The sequence below is a fragment of the Bos indicus genome, chromosome 21 (assembly GCF_029378745.1).
Source record: "Bos indicus isolate NIAB-ARS_2022 breed Sahiwal x Tharparkar chromosome 21, NIAB-ARS_B.indTharparkar_mat_pri_1.0, whole genome shotgun sequence".
NCBI lineage: Eukaryota > Metazoa > Chordata > Mammalia > Artiodactyla > Bovidae > Bos > Bos indicus.
The window spans coordinates 20,372,986-20,390,386 of NC_091780.1; the positions used below are offsets into that span (position 1 = coordinate 20,372,986).

Genomic DNA, 17,401 nt, shown 5'->3' on the forward strand with positions numbered 1-17,401 from the left:
TGGTCCCCACTTGCGTAAATTTCCCAGGTTGGAGCTGTTGGATCTCAGGGATCAGGTACACTTTGGTCTAAATACACCAGAAGTGAAGACCTGAGAATTCTATTTCCCCTGTGGAGACTTCAGAGAAATCTCAAATTCCTTTGGAGGCAGATATCAACTTTGTCCTTTTATCTTCCTGAAGGGCATGCTTTTGTTTTTGTTTGTTTGTTTTTAAACTTTTTTATTTTGCGTTGGGGTATAGCTGATTAACAACGCTGTGATAGGTTCAGATGCACACCAAAGGGACTCAGTCATACATATACATGTATCCATTCTCCCCCAAACTCCCCTCCCATCCAGGTTCCACATAACATTGAGCAGGGTTCCATGTGCTATATGTCCTTCTTGGTTATCCAGTTTAAATAAAACAGGGTATACAGGCAACCATAAATTCATTCTCTAAGTCTGTGAGTCTCTTTCTGTTTTGTAAGTTCATTTGTATCATTTCTTTTTAGATTTCACATATAAGGGATGTCATATGATATTTATCTGAAGGGCAGCCCTTTCCTTGCCTACCCTTGCTCTGAGGTTGCAGGCCCCATAGTCCTGGCTTTAGGGAAGTGTCTCAGCTCCAACTCCTCACCTTGTGCCACCCTAAAGCCTCATTCCTGACCCAAGTGGGCAAATAGACCAGCCTCCAGACGGCCAGGCTCAATTCTCCCTTCTCCCTCCTCCTTCCTCCCTGCTGCACACGAGCTGCAGTCACATCAGCTCTGCCGCTGAAACTTCATGAGATCCTTGAGCAAATCAATTAATTCTAAATATCCTTTCTTCTTTCCTGTGAGCCTGAACTTCTCCTTAAAGGCTTGACTCTTAGTCATCTCCTACCAGAAGCCTCCCTGGATCCCACCAGCTCCATGCCTCATTGCTCCCAGACTGACAGTTCTCAGCCTTTGCCCTTCTGTGAAGCATCCTGGTGCGGGCAAGTCATCACAAGCTTCTGAGTCTGGGCAAGACAGGTGAGATGGGGAGGAAGGGAGGTGCTGCCGGACCAGCAGACAGGGCCCACTGTGGATGGATCTGAATACCAGAGACATAGGTTGGATTTTAGCTGTAAGTGAGGAGGCCTCACTGCCATTCTCTAAGGAGGGACTGATCAGTCAGAAGCTCACTCTGAAACTGACACTCTGACTATAGAAGGAAAATGGATGGAGGCTAATTCTGTAGTCAAGGTATGTGATGATGGGCCTTGAGCAAAGACACTCCAGGAGGGGGCAGGGGCAGATTTATGAAAATATTTAGGGAGCAAACATTCAGCCGGTCTTGATGAGAGAAGGGGCAGCAATTACCAGATATTTGGTGCCCCCAAGGACAGCTGCAACCCCACCTCTCCCTCCTGCTCCCTTTACATCTCAGACCCCATCCCAGCTGTTCCTAGCACCCTACCCTTCCTCTGGGCACCTGAGCACTGAGTGCTTTGGGAAGGGAGAAATGGGGAAGGATATGAGGAGACAGAGAGAGAGGCCAGGAAGAGGACATCAGAGGATGTCAGAGCTTGGTGAGGATACCTTTGTGAGCAGAGGATCAGGAGTCCCTGGGCTAATCCTCAGTCCCTACAGAAACCTGATGAGCCCAGTACACCAGGTCGGCCACGTAAACCAGCAGGTTGACGGCTGTCAGGATGGCCACAGCCAGGCGCTGGTCCCAGGCGCACATGTCGTAGGTGAGCTCGTCCCTGCAGTCCCCATCACTGGGCCTCTGGGGCTGCCCGCCGAGCTCCTCACTGAACTGGTAGAGCGGCCAGAGGACCAGAGCACTGATATAGAGGAGGACGGAGAGCAGGCTGAGCACAAGCTGGTAAATGGAGAAGGGGACTGGCAGCCTGTATTCACGTTCACCCAGGTTCAGCAGGAGGACCACAGCTGCCAGGATGAAGCAGATGGAGTACACGGCCACACACCACTCCAGGGCCGGCTGGTGCAGGTACAGGGAGGTGTTGCTGAGGAAGGCAAAGATGACACCGGCCACGAAGGTCTCCAGCACCTTCAGCAGGCCTGGCACAGTGTGCACATAGCAGGGGATATCACTGAGATCATACCAATCCCACACCCAGGCCACATCCAGGGCATAAACCACAGACGCGATGCAGGAGAACGCAGTGGCAGCGATGGCCCGGTCCCGGGAAGGACCATAAAGCAGGAATTGGACGTAGGTGATGGAGTAGGTGATGGAGGTCGAGAGGCAGACGAGGGCAGCGTAGCAGGCATAGGTGACAGGGAAGTTGTACCAGTAGAAAGGAAAGTGGGACGGGAGCCTCCATAACTCGACCATGACTATGATGAGGGTCATGGCGAAACAGAAGCACCAGATGGACATGGACCAGTTACCTATGTCCCCTCTCGCAAAGCCCATGTCAGCTACCAGGGAGAAAGCCACGCAGGTGGAGAAGAGCTCTGGCAAGCGGAAGTACCAGAACCCTGCCCAAAAGTCATCATAGTCTGGGGATGATGCCCTAGTGGGCATGATGTTTCGATGTCCAGGCATGTCACTGTCACCGGTACAGCAGTGGTCTTTGCTGAGGATCCACCAGAGAAAGATCTGGCTCCGAAGGTGGGTTAAGCCAGACGCCTGGAAGTGACACAGGGCCCTGTGACCGCTGAGGCTCAGGATCTGTGGAGTTGGAACCAATGGCTCAGACAACTGGGTAACAGCACAGCTGCTCCAGAATGGTTCCCCCCACCCATCACCCCTGGCCTTGTCAGGAGACTTGTCTTATCCCAAGCCTCACAGCTGGGTGTGGTCTAGCCTCAAACCACGAACATTTTGGGTCTCTCTAAATAGCTGTATGCCATTATCTATGGAGACACAGGGTAGGATGGTCATTATCTGCAATCCCAACCCTTCAAAGCTGTCAAAATTGAAAACAAATTTTTAAAAAATTGTTTGGTAACAAAATTTGACATGAAGAGACATGAGACAATTTATGATCTCTCTCTCTTTTTTTTTTTTCACTTATTGTGAATGTTCAAAAGATGAGTTGCAGAAGCACTAATGTCTTTAATTACAACATACTTTCAGACCATAGTTGAATACTATGTCCTACAGAGTAGATGCACCATGTCATCTATCTGGAGCTGAAAAAGTCTGAATTCAGGAGCAGATCTGACACTAAGGATTTCGAAAAAGGGATTGCAATGGTAGCACTAACCCCATTTTATAGATGAGAAAATAAAGGCTGGAGGTATTAAGTCCTTCCCTAAGGTGGCATGACCATAAAGTGGAAACTCCAGATAAACATACCAAAGCTGTAAGTGTGAACCCTTTGCTCTACATCCCACATGTCAGCAAGGCCTGCGGGTGGGAGCTCTGGAACCCAGGACCCGCCTTCAGGCCTCCTTCCACAGCAACCTGGAGACACACCTGCCCTGGCCTCTCCTCCCTGCAGCATCACTAGAAGGAGCTGCCATCTGAGGGGACACAGCCCCACCCAGAGGAGGGAGGCTTTAGGAGTGAACAAGGAGGAGCCATGGGGTGACAGCAAGGCTGTGGGGAAGAGATGACATGGGAAGTAGGAACATTTTGAATCTTTTGCTCAATTTTTCCTTCACATGTGACTCTTTCCCACTGGGGAAGGGAGACCCCCCAACTCAGCATGACTCCAAGGTGGAGCATAACAGAGGAATCATTAAAATTAAATTAACATACTGTTTGGAATAAATTAACATACTGTTTAATACAGTATATTAATACAGAATAAATTAACATACTGTTTGGCTCTTAAGCTCCAAAGCTCCAAAGCTCCCATCCAGATGCGAGTCTGGAAAGATCTAGGAGTAGTCTTAACCTGAGCAGGACTTTCCTGGCCTGGGAGACCGGTTAGCAGCTTCGAAGCTGGGAAGAAGGGATTGGAAATGAACAAGGATGCTGTGTCTGATGCTGACGTGGAGTCTTTCAGGGCAACCCAGGGAGGGGGGTAGGGATGGACGGATGATCACCCCCTTTCAAGGGCAGGAGCTGAAAGAGGAGGCCCCTGCAGGACCCCTGGGAGGGGCCAGCCCTGAGGATGCTCCCGGGACTGGGGTGGGGGCGGGGGGCAGAGTGGAGATGACTGGGGGGATCCCAGGGTCCCAGGGGCCCTGAGGCGGCCCAATAGGTGTCTTCTGACCCAGAAGAGATGCAGGCATGGAGCCAACCTTCCCATGGAGGAGGGGCCGGGACTGGAACTGAGACAGGAGAACAGGGGCCTGAAGGGGTTTCAGGGCTGTGACAGGGACACGTGGCCAGAGTGGCAGGGACCCTGGAGACCACGGAATTGCCCAGGTCACCTGCCCAAGACAGTCCCGCCAGCCAGGGCTGCAGTCCTGCTCACACAGGGGCTCCTCCAGGGTCCAGTCTTGGGGGAGTGAGGCCCCTCCCAGCCCGCCCCCTCCTCAGGGACCGCTGCCCTGTTTCCAAGGGACTATTTGCTGAGAGGTCCCCAGGGCTGAAGAGCCAGCACCCTGAGTCCCAGCCAGCCTCCTGCCATCAGGGGCCTTGTCGCCTTTGCTGATAATAAACCCTGGGACAAGCTGAGGCTGGAAAAAGAAACACAGAGCAAACCTGAGAACCTCCCTGGACTCACAAAGCTCCTTGAGCCCAATTGCCAATGGAGCCCTGGAGCCTGCAGGCCTCCCAGTGGGCACTGCCAAGGTGGGGGCAGGGCCCTGGGGGTGTCACACTATCTATCTTCCACTTTGTTCCCATAACCTCTCTGAATTTACTCTGTATATGCTACTGGAGAAGAAAATGGCAACCCACCCAAGTATTCTTGCCTGGAGAATTCCATGGACAGAGGAGCCTGACAGGCTACAGTCCATGGGGTTGCAAAGAGTAGGACACAACTGAGCTACAAACATGCACACATGCTGCTTCAGGGTAAACAACAAGTTTGGATCCTTTTCATGCCACAGAGGGAGGGCTTGGAGAAGGAGAGGATGAGGTTCCTTCTGTGTGACCCTGGGTCAGGCCTGTGCCCTCTCTGGGCCTCAGTTCCCCCACCTGGAAAGCAGCAGCTTTACCTGAGTCTCCCAGCAGCCCCTCCTCCACTCTCATCTGTGAGCCTGGACATGGTGCCCCCGTCAGAGCAGAGCCTGGATGTGGCTGAGCCCTGCCTGCCCAGCAGCCAGACGTGTGGACTGGAAGACAGTGAGCCGGGAAGTCTGGAAGACGGTGAGCCAGAAAGGTCATGACCGGGACAGAGGAAGGAAGGAGGAGTTGCCAAAAGGGCAGAGGAGGAAGAGGGAATATGGACACCAGAGTTACAAGGAGGCTGTGTGTCATAGAGGAACCTGGCAAGTTACTTAACAGAACCACAGTTTCGCCATCTGAGCAATGGGCTGAATACCTACTCTGTGTCAGTCGATGAATAAAAAGTATGTGATGGGCTCATTAGAGGGCCTGGCACATGGTACACTCAGTCATCCCAGCTACCTGTTCCCGTCCCCCTCCCCCTCAGAGAGGATCCAAAAGGCCCTGCCCCACTCTGAACATAAGCTCATGCAAGACTGGTTCGCTCCTGATCAGGGGCCATAAAGGAGTTTGTACTGGAGGCGGTCTCTTAATGCGTTTAGTTTTCCCTCACAGTGTTTTCTGGAAGAGATGTAGAAAAGGTATTATTTCTTCCCTAAGTGTTTGGTAGCTGCCCATTGTTTTAATTTCACACAAAAATCCAAATTTCCTGCTCCTTTAAAAGCCTCAGGAGATCCGATGTCACGGGGCTGTGTTCCCTTGGGGGAGGTGGCTGGAGCTGAGCATCTGCTATATCCTCTATATTGTTTTCCAGTCATATTTTTGTGTAGTTTTCCATATTTCTCTTATTCTAGTGTATAACTGACATAAAGCCAGACTATGATCATCTCGCACGTCCCAGTTTCCCCTCTTGGGCATGGCCAGGCTTCCTGCCTGCTCACAGGAGCATCCAGCCCTCCATCCGTGTCCTCAACCTCATGTGCAGCCTTCAATACATTTCATATGCTCTGAATCATATTTAGACATGTGTGTACCTCCATGCACATGTGTTTGTAGGGAGTATCTGTATCTTTTTTCCTGTTTTATATGCATGAGCTCGTGTCATGCACAGGGCATCTTTTCCACCACCCCTGACAGCTGCAGTTCATCCTTTCCAGGGCCCTAGTCCTCTCCATCCCCTTTACTTATTTCCTTCCCACCTGGCTCCCGTGGGCATTTGGACTGACCCCCCTTCTCTAGATCACCAGACCCCCCGCTGTGAGTCTCAGACACTGGGGAACCCCATTGTATGACCCTTTAGAAGGTGACTGTTGAAAACTTTGCAAATGTGCATTGCTTTGTATTTTCCAATATTTGGATTAAACCCTTTTCAGAGAGTGGACTGGAATTTGGCGGGTGCACCCTGAGGAAATGAGGGGCTCCTGAACCAGGGCTGTGCTACGGGAGGGGCACTTACTGTGGTAAGGGGCAGAAGACAGGGGGCAGGCGGTCTGAGCAATGAGAGCAGAGTCTGGCAGGGACAGGCCAATCCAAGCCTTGGGCACCACATTAAGCATTTGGGACTCAGTGGGAAGCCCATGTTGGTACCATTCCTTTACATAGACTCCTCTGGGAATCCTTCCCCCTCCCCACCCACCCCTGCTCCGCAACCAGGATAGGAGGGTGGCAGATGTCTAACAAGAGGGATTAAAAAAGTGAGGAACACTGAACCCAAACCCACAGACTGAGCAGGCTCCCTCAAAGCCCTGGGAGGGGCTAGCATGTGCTGGGGGCTGGGAGCTCACTAGGGTACAAGAGCCCAGGGAGACAGACTGGACATTAGGAACTGTGACCAAATGTGGGCCCTTCTAGCTCAGTTCAGTTCAGTCATTCAGTCGTGTCCGACTCTTTGCAACCCCGTGAACCACAGCACACCAGACCTCCCTGTCCATCACCAACTCCCGGAGTCCACTGAAACCTAAGTCCATTGAGTCAGTGATGCCATCCAACCATCTCATCCTCTGTCGTCCCCTTCTCCTGCCCTCAATCTTTCCCAGCATCAGGGTCTTTTCAAATAAGTCAGCTCTTCGCATCAGGTGGCCAAAATATTGGAGTTTCAGCTTCAGCATCAGTCCTTCCAATGAATATTCAGGACTGATTTCCTGTAGGATGGACTGGTTGAACCTCCTTGCAGTCCAAGGGACTCTCAAGAGTCTTCTCCAACACCACAGTTCAAAAGCATCAATTCTTCAGCGCTCAGCTTTCTTTATAGTCCAACACTCACATCCATACATGACCACTGGAAAAACCATAGCCTTGACTAGACAGACCTTGTTGGCAAAGTAACGTCTCTGCTTTTCAATATGCTGTCTAGGTTGGTCATAACTTTGCTTCCAAGGAATAAGCGTCTTTTAATTTCATTGCTGCAATCATCATCTGCAGTGATTTTGGAGCCCAGAAAAATAAAATCAGCCACTGTTTCCACTGTTTCCCCATCTATTTCCCATGAAGTGATGGGACCAGATGCCATGATCTTTGTTTTCTGAATGTTGAGCTTTAAGCCAACCTTTTCACTTTCCTCTTTCACTTTCATCAAGAGGCTCTTTAGTTCTTCTTCACTTCCTGCCATAAGGGTGGTGTCATCTGCATACCTGAGGTTATTGATATTTCTCCTGGCAATTTTGAATCCAGCTTGTGCTTCTTCCAGCCCAGCATTTCTCATGATGTACTCTGCATGTAAGTTAAATAAGCAGGGTGATAATATACAGCCTTGACGTACTCCTTTTCCTATTTGGAACCAGTCTGTTGTTTCACATTCAGTTCTAACTGTTGCTTCCTGACCTGCATATAGATTTCTCAAGAGGCAGGTCAGGTGGTCTTGTATTCCCATCTCTTTCAGAATTTTCCACAGTTTGTTGTGATCCACACAGTCAAAGGCTTTGGCATAGTCAATAAAGCAGAAATAGATGTTTTTCTGGAACTCTCTTGCTTTTTCCATGATCCAGCAGATGTTGGCAATTTGATCTCTGGTTCCTCTGCCTTTTCTAAAGCCAGCTGGAACATCTGGAAGTTCATGGTTGACATATTGCTGAAGCCTGGCTTGGAGAATTTTGATCATTACTTTACTAGTGTGTGAGATGGGTGCAATTGTGTGGTAGTATGAGCATTCTTTGGCATTGTTTTTCTTTGGGATTGGAATGAAAACTGACCTTTTCCAGTCCTGTGGCCACTGCTGAGTTTTCCAAATTTGCTGGCATATTGAGTGCAGTACTTTCACAGCATCATCTTTCAGGATTTGAAATAGCTCAACTGGCTTTTTCCCCCCCGGAGCTGTGCTGGTTCTGCAGCTCTGTGGCAAGCCGCGGAGTCTGGGTTCTGATCCGCAGGATGGGGTTTGTTAAAGTTGTCAAGAACAAGGCCTACTTCAAGAGATACCAAGTGAAATTCAGAAGAAGGTGAGAGGGCAAAACTGACTACTATGCTCGGAAACGATTGGTAATCCAAGATAAAAATAAGTACAACACACCTAAATACAGAATGATTGTTCGTGTAATGAACAGAGATATCATTTGTCAGATTGCTTATGCCCGTATAGAAGGAGATATGATAGTTTGTGCAGCTTATGCTCACGAACTCCCAAAATATGGTGTGAAGGTTGGCCTGACAAATTATGCTGCGGCATATTGTACTGGCCTGCTGCTGGCCCGCAGGCTTCTTAATAGGTTTGGTATGGACAAAATTTATGAAGGGCAAGTCGAGGTGACTGGAGATGAATACAATGTGGAAAGCATCGATGGTCAACCTGGTGCCTTCACCTGTTACCTGGATGCAGGACTTGCCAGAATTACTACCGGGAATAAAGTTTTTGGGGCCCTAAAGGGAGCTGTCGATGGAGGCTTGTCTATCCCTCACAGTACCAAACGGTTCCCTGGTTATGATTCAGAAAGCAAAGAATTCAGTGCTGAGGTACACCGAAAGCACATCATGGGGCAAAACGTTGCAGATTACATGCGCTACCTGATTGAGGAAGATGAAGATGCTTACAAGAAACAATTCTCTCAGTACATAAAGAACAACGTAACTCCAGACATGATGGAGGAGATGTATAAGAAAGCTCATGCTGCAATACGAGAGAATCCAGTGTATGAGAAGAAGCCTAAGAAAGAAGTTAAAAAGAAGAGGTGGAACCGTCCCAAAATGTCACTTGCCCAGAAGAAAGATCGGGTAGCTCAGAAGAAGGCAAGCTTCCTTAGAGCTCAGGAACGAGCTGCTGAGAATTAAACCAAACTACAATTTTCTATCAAGATAGAAGAAATGGACAAATTCTTAGAAAAGTACAACTTTCCAAAACTCGACCAGGAAGAAATAGAAAACCTTAACAGACCCATCACAAGCACGGAAATTGAAACTGTAATCAAAAATCTTCCAGCAAACAAAAGCCCAGGTCCAGACGGCTTCACAGCTGAATTCTACCAAAAATTTAGAGAAGAGCTAACACCTATCCTGCTCAAACTCTTCCAGAAAATTGCAGAGGAAGGTAAACTTCCAAACTCATTCTATGAGGCCACCATCACCCTAATACCAAAACCTGACAAAAATCCCACAAAAAAAGAAAACTACAGGCCAATATCACTGATGAACATAGATGCAAAAATCCTAAAAAAATTCTAGCAATCAGAATCCAACAACACATTAAAAAGATCATACACCATGACCAAGTGGGCTTTATCCCAGGGATGCAAGGATTCTTCAATATCCGCAAATCAATCAATGTAATACACCACATTAACAAATTGAAAAACAAAAACCATATGATTATCTCAATAGATGCAGAGAAAGCCTTTGACAAAATTCAACACCCATTTATGATAAAAACTCTCCAGAAAGCAGGAATAGAAGGAACATACCTCAACATAATAAAAGCTATATATGACAAACCCACAGCAAACATTATCCTCAATGGTGAAAACTTGAAAGCATTTCCTCTAAAGTCAGGAACAAGACAAGGGTGCCCACTTTCACCATTACTATTCAACATCGTTTTGGAAGTTTTGGCCACAGCAATCAGAGCAGAAAAAGAAATAAAAGGAATCCAAATTGGAAAAGAAGAAGTAAAACTCTCACTATTTGCAGATGACATGATCCTCTACATAGAAAACCCTAAAGACTCCACCAGAAAATTACTAGAACTAATCAATGATTATAGTAAAGTTGCAGGATATAAAATCAACACACAGAAATCCCTTGCATTCCTATACACTAATAATGAGAAAACAGAAAGAGAAATTAAGGAAACAATTCCATTCACCATTGCAACGAAAAGAATAAAATACTTAGGAATATATCTACCTAAAGAAACTAAAGACCTATATATAGAAAACTATAAAACACTGGTGAAAGAAATCAAAGAGGACACTAATAGATGGAGAAATATACCATGTTCATGGATTGGAAGAATCAATATAGTGAAAATGAGTATACTACCCAAAGTAATTTATAGATTCAATGCAATCCCTATCAAGCTACCAATAGTATTCTTCACAGAGCTAGAACAAATAATTTCACAATTTGTATGGAAATACAAAAAACCTCGAATAGCCAAAGCGATCTTGAGAAAGAAAAATGGAACTGGAGGAATCAACCTACCTGACTTCAGGCTCTATTACAAAGCCACAGTTATCAAGACAGTATGGTACTGGCACAAAGACAGAAATATAGATCAATGGAACAAAATAGAAAGCCCAGAGATACATCCACGCACATATGGACACCTTATCTTTGACAAAGGAGGCAAGAATATACAATGGATTAAAGACAATCTCTTTAACAAGTGGTGCTGGGAAATCTGGTCAACCACTTGTAAAAGAATGAAACTAGAACACTTTCTAACACCATATACAAAAATAAACTCAAAATGGATTAAAGATCTCAATGTAAGACCAGAAACTATAAAACTCCTAGAGGAGAACATAGGCAAAACAGTCTCTGACATACATCACAGCAGGATCCTCTATGACCCACCTCCCAGAATATTGGAAGTAAAAGCAAAAATAAACAAATGGGACCTAATTAAACTTAAAAGCTTCTGTACATCAAAGGAAACTATTAGCAAGGTGAAAAGACAGCCTTCAGAATGGGAGAAAATAATAGCAAATGAAGCAACTGACAAACAACTAATCTCAAAAATATACAAGCAACTCCTACAGCTCAACTCTAGAAAAATAAATGACCCAATCAAAAAATGGGCCAAAGATCTAAATAGACATTTCTCCAAAGAAGACATACAGATGGCTAACAAACACATGAAAAGACGCTCAACATCACTCATTATCAGAGAAATGCAAATCAAAACCACTATGAGATACCATTTCACACCAGTCAGAATGGCTGCGATCCAAAAGTCTACAAATAATAAATGCTGGAGAGGGTGTGGAGAAAAGGGAACCCTCTTACACTGTTGGTGGGAATGCAAACTAGTACAGCCACTATGGAGAACAGTGTGGAGATTCCTTAAAAAACTGGAAATAGAACTGCCTTACGATCCAGCAATCCCACTGCTGGGCATACACACTGAGGAAACCAGAAGGGAAAGAGACACGTGTACCCCAATGTTCATCGCAGCACTGTTTATAATAGCCAGGACATGGAAACAACCTAGATGTCCATCAGCAGATGAATGGATAAGAAAGCGGTGGTACATATACACAATGGAGTATTACTCAGCCATTAAAAAGAATACATTTGAATCAGTTCTAATGAGGTGGATGAAACTGGAGCCTATTATACAGAGTGAAGTAAGCCAGAAGGAAAAACACCAATACAGTATACTAATGCATATATATGGAATTTAGAAAGATGGTAACGATAACCCTGTATACGAGACAGCAAAAGAGACACTGATGTATAGAACAGGCTTATGGACTCTGTGGGAGAGGGAGAGGGTGGGAAGATTTGGGAGAATGGCATTGAAATATGTGAAATATCATGCATGAAATGAGATGCCAGTCCAGGTTCAATGCACGATGCTGGATGCTTGGGGCTGGTGCACTGGGACGACCCAGAGGGATGGTATGGGGAGGGAGGAGGGAGGAGGGTTCAGGATGGGGAACACATGTATAATTTTTTTTTAATTAAAATTGAACAAAAAATAATAATAATAAATAAAAATAAATAAAAAAGAAATAGCTCAACTGGAATTCCATCACCTCCACTAGCTTTGTTCGTAGTGATGCTTCCTAAGGCCCATTTGACTTCACATTCCAGGATATCTGGCTCTAGGTGAGTGATCACACCATTGTGATTATCTTGGTCGTGAAGATCTTTTTTGTACAGTTCTTCTGTGTATTCTTGCCACCTCTTCTTAAAATCTTCTGCTTCTGTTAGGTTCCTACCATCTCTGTCCTTTATCGAGCCCATCTTTGCATGAAATGTTCCCTTGGTATCTCTAATTTTCTTGAAGAGATCTCTAGTCTTTCCCATTCTATTGTTTTCCGTATTTCTTTGCATTGATTGCTGAAGAAGGCTTTTGTATCTCTCCTTGCTATTCTTTGGAACTCTGCATTCTAGCTCAGTGGATGTTTTATGAAGCACCTGCTCTGGGCCACTCTGGACCACAGGCTGAGGACCTGGGTGAACAAGGCCTGGCCTGTCCTTGAGAAGGTGGAAGGGAGGGTGACCCATGACCTGACCATCAGCACATCTGGAAGTTGTGTTCACAGAGGAGAAGGCAGGCGTCCTGAGCAGGGACGGAGGATGGGGGCAGACAGGACATCAGGTCTGAGTGGAGGGTGAAGATTGTGTCTTAGTGGAGGAGCAGGGGGCCGGCTGGGGAGAGGACAACTGGAGCCCCAGTCTGAGAAGTGGGGGCAGCTTGTCTGGGGAGCAGGAGGCAGGGGATGGGCCTGAGTTTGGGCCCTTCTATAGGGCTTGTGGCACCAGGGACCCAGGACAGAGTGTCAGCTCCTGGGTTCACTGAAGAGCTCTATTCTCAATGTGCTGAGCAAGCAGCACTGTAGAAACATCTGTGTCCACATTCCCCGCGCCCTGGGCTCCTGTGAGAACTGCTCCAGCCTCTCTGGGTCTGAGGCCAAGTCTGCAGCACCCCAGTCCCACCCAGTGGATGGGAGCCCCTGGAGGGCACACGTGGCCTCAGGACCTGGATTCCGTGCCTGGCCCTGCCTGGGCCCTGGGCTCATGGGTGAAGCCAGGTCTGCTCCAGACACCTGCCGAGTCCAGGGTGTCAGGGGCCTGGGAAACTCACCTGACCCACTTCAGCCCTGGACATCAGGGTGTGAGCTGGGAAGGCCCGGATCCCATGGCACCTGGATTCAGCCCCCGGTCTCCTCTCTGTCCTGTGTCTGCAGGACAGTGGGGTGGGACACAGCTCAGTGGAGGACGCCAGGGCAGCCATGGAGCTTCACCACATCTCCAGGAGAATCAAGAGCAGTGAGGGCTGCACGCCTGGTGGTATCAGCCCTCCCCAAGGACCAGAGGCCTTCATCTCTTCAGGACTGCAACTCTCTTGCTTTTTGAAAATGCATTTTTAACAGTAAAATAGATCTATATTTTCTCTACTCTTTAAGATTCTTCCCTTTCTCCTTCTCCTCTCTGATCTGGGTGTTGGTGGACACCACCCAGCACTGAGAGGGCAAGGAACACTTGAGCTGGGATGGGGCAAGTGTCAAATTCCTTAACACCCTGAATCCTGTGAGTCCAGGATGAAACCTCACCTTCCTTTCCCAACTACATCTATGCCCAGGCAGGAGGCATTATTTCCTGAGGTGATACCCAGCTCCGAGGTCCATTCATCACATCTTGAAGTTGATGCCGCAGCACTAGGGAGCTTCCAGGCAAAAGTACAGCAGGAGTGATGGGTGCCCTGCATGGTGACCTTCAGCACCTCATTCCTGCTCTTGTTGTACAAAAAGGAAGCAGAAGTGGTGAACTCTGGAGTCTGAGAGAACTAGGTTGGAATTCTGATTCTGTCATTTAGTAGCTGTGTGACTAAGGACTTAACCTCTCTGTGCTTCAGTTTTTAGAACTGTAAAGCAGGAAATTCTAACAATTCGCTGGGCTCTTCTGAGATATTACATACAAGTCATCCAGCACCATGCATGTCATAGCTCAAGCTACCACTAAACGTCAATATCTGGTGATTATTCTCTGCACAGTCCAGTGACCTAGCAGAGCGCACCTGTCCTGTGCTGCAGGGCCTGTCCTCTAAAGGAAGAGCATGCACAGTGTACGTAAGGAAGTGTCCATACCAGAGCAGTGACTCACATTAGGATCAGCTGCATGTTGCTATTTAGATCTGTGTCTGGTTCCTGCTTCAGCTCCAAGGAACCAGAATCCCTGGGGGTGGGGAGTGAGGCAGATGGGTGGGGGTAGGGTGGCCCTGTTGACCTTCAGATGTTTCCAGTGCCTAACACCCTGGAATGCCCTGTGGAGCTTTCTCAGCACCTTGGTACCTGAGCACCGTGTTCTCACACTGGACCAGGATCAGCATCACCTGGAGGGCTGCTGGGCCCCATCCCAAAACTTCTGACTCAGCAGGTCTGGGGTGGAACCCAGGAATCTGTATTCCAAATAATTTCCTTTTGATGTTCTGCTGGTCCGAGGACCACGCTTTGAGAAGCACTGTCCACATCAGGCAACCATGATGTGCAGCCACGGATTAGCAACTGGTCTAAGAACTGGGCATCTCCAGAGGGATTCCGGTCACTGGTCCAGCCTCGCCCCTGCCATCTCCCTGAGCTGCCTGTTCATGCAGAGAGGGGGCACAGCTCCACAGGACGTGTCCCAAATAGCCCACTGCAGGGATGAGGGGCCCCAGGTAAGGTCAAGAACCAAGGGATTCAAATCCAGGCCCATCTGACAGCAATGCCAGTGCTTTTTATTCAGACAGGTTTCCAGAGCCAGTGCTTTACATCCCAGCTATGACACCTGGGAACCAGTGTGAGAGGGCGGGGAGGTGCAGCTTGACTTCTCAGAGGTCTCTGCTGGAGGTGGCTCTGTGTCTGGCTGTGGAGTGGCCACCAGGTGGAGGCCTTGGACCATCTCTCCCCCAGGCTGACTTGCAGGGAGAACCAGCCTGAGGGACACTCTGGCAGGAGGCATGAGGGGCTAGGTCTCCAACTTGGTTAGAGGGTGGCTCCAGGGGGCAACTCCAGGGACCTCTAGATGCCCTCTCTCAGCCAACGAGCTGAGGTTGGGAGAGGCCTGGGGCAGTGTTGCAGCCTGGTGTGGAAGGTGACCCCAGGATTCCTGCCTCTCAGCCGGGGTTTCTTCTAGGGTTTTAGGCTTTCTTGGAAGGAGTGGAACCAGGATTCCCAGAGGAAGAGCTTTCAAATTTCTAACCCTGCCTCCTGCTTCTGGCTCAGTGCAGGGTCAGTTACCCTTGGCAGGTGCCTTTCAGCCCAGCTGCTCGTGTCTGTGAAGAACCGCCGCCCTCTGTTCCCAGGTCCTGGAGCTCCAGGGACGCTTATCAGGATCTTGTTTAGGGCCCTGAGCTGGTCCCTCGGTCAAGATTGAGTGTCTTCACCTCTTCATGTCCACCTATCCCCAGGGTTTAGGGCTGGGATAGAGAGACAGGGGGCTTCCCTGATAGCTCAATTGATAAAGAATCTGCCTGCAATGCAGGAGACCCCAGTTTGATTCCTGGGTTGGGAAGATCTGCTGGAAAAGGGATAAGCTACCCACTGTAGTATTCTTGGGCTTCCCTTGTGGCTCAGCTGGTAAAGAATCTGCCTGCAATGTGGGAGACCTGGGTTCGATCCCTGGGTTGGTAAGATCCCCTGGAGAAGGGAAAAGCTATACCTACTCCAGTATTTTGGTCAAAGAGAATTCCATGGACTGTATAGTCCACGGGGTCACAAAGAGTCAGACACGACTGAGCGATTCACTTTCACTAGAAGGACAGGGGCGCAGAGACCACCCTGCCAGTCAGTCCCAGCTTCTCATCCACGGGGTCCTCAGTGGAGGCTGGAGTTGTTCCACTTGACGGACCTCCCTCACCCAGGATCCTCTGTCTAAAGAGCTCAGGCTAAAGGGGAGCTGGCAAGCCTAGTGGTTCAGTCCCACTGCACCGGGACTCACTGGAGTCTACAGAAAGGAAGGGTGGCTTTGTAATAAGAATTCTCTCTATGTGACTAGCATCTGTCCTCTAAGTGAAAGAAAGGCTGGACGACAGAGACCATGGCTGGGGCTCCCCTACTGTTTGGAAGCCCCAGGAACCTGGCCTGAGGTGCAGCCACAGGAAGGACAGGACCTGGTGGGCAGAGACTGGAGACCAGGCCCTGCTCAGTGATTCCAGGGCTGGGAGGTCCTGAGCTCTAGCCCTGTTGAGGTTCTAGTTCCTCGTCTGTAGACTGGATATTATATAACTCTCCTAAGGCTGGTGTGAAGGTCATAGACAATGATGTGAGGGGCCAGGGACAGAGGGGTCCTGGTGAAAGGCAGCCTTGAACAAAGATGAACCTGAGATCCATCCATCCCCTCACCTGCACTTCTGCCATTACTTCTAGCTGCTTTGTCTATTTCCATTCTTTTCCTCAATGTCTGCTTGTGCTGAATGCAAACTGAAATAACTCTGGTGGGTTCTCTTTGTTGCCTTAAGATGAAACACAAACTTTTAAAATGTCACCTCCAAAGCTTTGCAAGCTGAGACCATTTTCTACCTCTCCAACCTCATCACCTCCCTCTCTGGGAGGGAGTTTGTGTTTCGTCTGATTCATGAAAATATAAGAAAATGAGAGTTCTTGCACTGAACTTGCAAGAGATAAATGCATACATGCTCATATCAGTAAAAAAAAAAAATTATCAGTTGTCAACTCAAAAAGAAGTGAAAAGTTTTACTCAAGTCAACAAAAAATTATAACCAGGGAGACAGTCTTTCAGAAAGCTTTGAGAACTGTGCTGAAGAGTTAAGGGTTGGAGACAATATGTGTGTGATTTGGAGAAGAGTACATGCAACCAAGCATATATCTTAGCCAAGTAATTGTTCTTTAAAAGGGTCAGATAGCAGAGTTAAGGATTTAGTGCTTTTCTAAGTATGGGAAGATGCAAGAAACTGGGTTCATAAAAATTTCTCCTAAAAATATCTATCTGAGGACCGGTTCTGCCAGTTTTGCTACAACATAAAGTGCTTCTTCCTGATTTCCACCCTGAATTCATTTCAGGGTAGATTACTTTCAGGATAGGTCAGTGACTGCAGTGGTTAATGACTTGATTCTTGTAGAACCCAGTGGTGGGCAACATTTTTTACTACTCAATATTCTCCATTTGTTTCTGTCTTATTTCAGCTAAAGTTTAGGAGGTGTTTTTGACCAATTTGCCCCAGGATGCTAGGAATGCTCATTCCCTGGTCAGGTAAAGATTTCATTGATAGGCTACTCAGCAAGCAATTACTCGTCTAGTCTTGGTAACAGTAGCCAAAATC

At 47.9% G+C, this 17,401-nt stretch overlaps 1 protein-coding gene and 1 pseudogene across 1 annotated transcript; one reads left to right on the plus strand and one right to left on the minus strand.

The window, feature by feature from the left end:
• Positions 1-1,532: 1,532 nt before the first annotated feature.
• Positions 1,533-2,523, minus strand: LOC139178311 (myeloid-associated differentiation marker-like). The gene has a single exon (XM_070775918.1). The coding sequence runs from the start codon at positions 2,521-2,523 to the stop codon at positions 1,579-1,581; it is 945 nt and encodes a 314-aa protein (XP_070632019.1). The 3' UTR covers positions 1,533-1,578.
• A 5,759-nt stretch (positions 2,524-8,282) lies between these two features.
• Positions 8,283-9,267, plus strand: LOC139178177 (large ribosomal subunit protein uL18 pseudogene; annotated as a pseudogene).
• The last annotated feature ends 8,134 nt before the right edge of the window (positions 9,268-17,401 follow it).

What these genes read in the sequence shown, in the direction of transcription:
- LOC139178311 (XM_070775918.1), bottom strand. Translation starts at nt 2,523, where the DNA reads ATGCCTGGACATCGAAACATCATGCCCACTAGGGCATCATCCCCAGAC.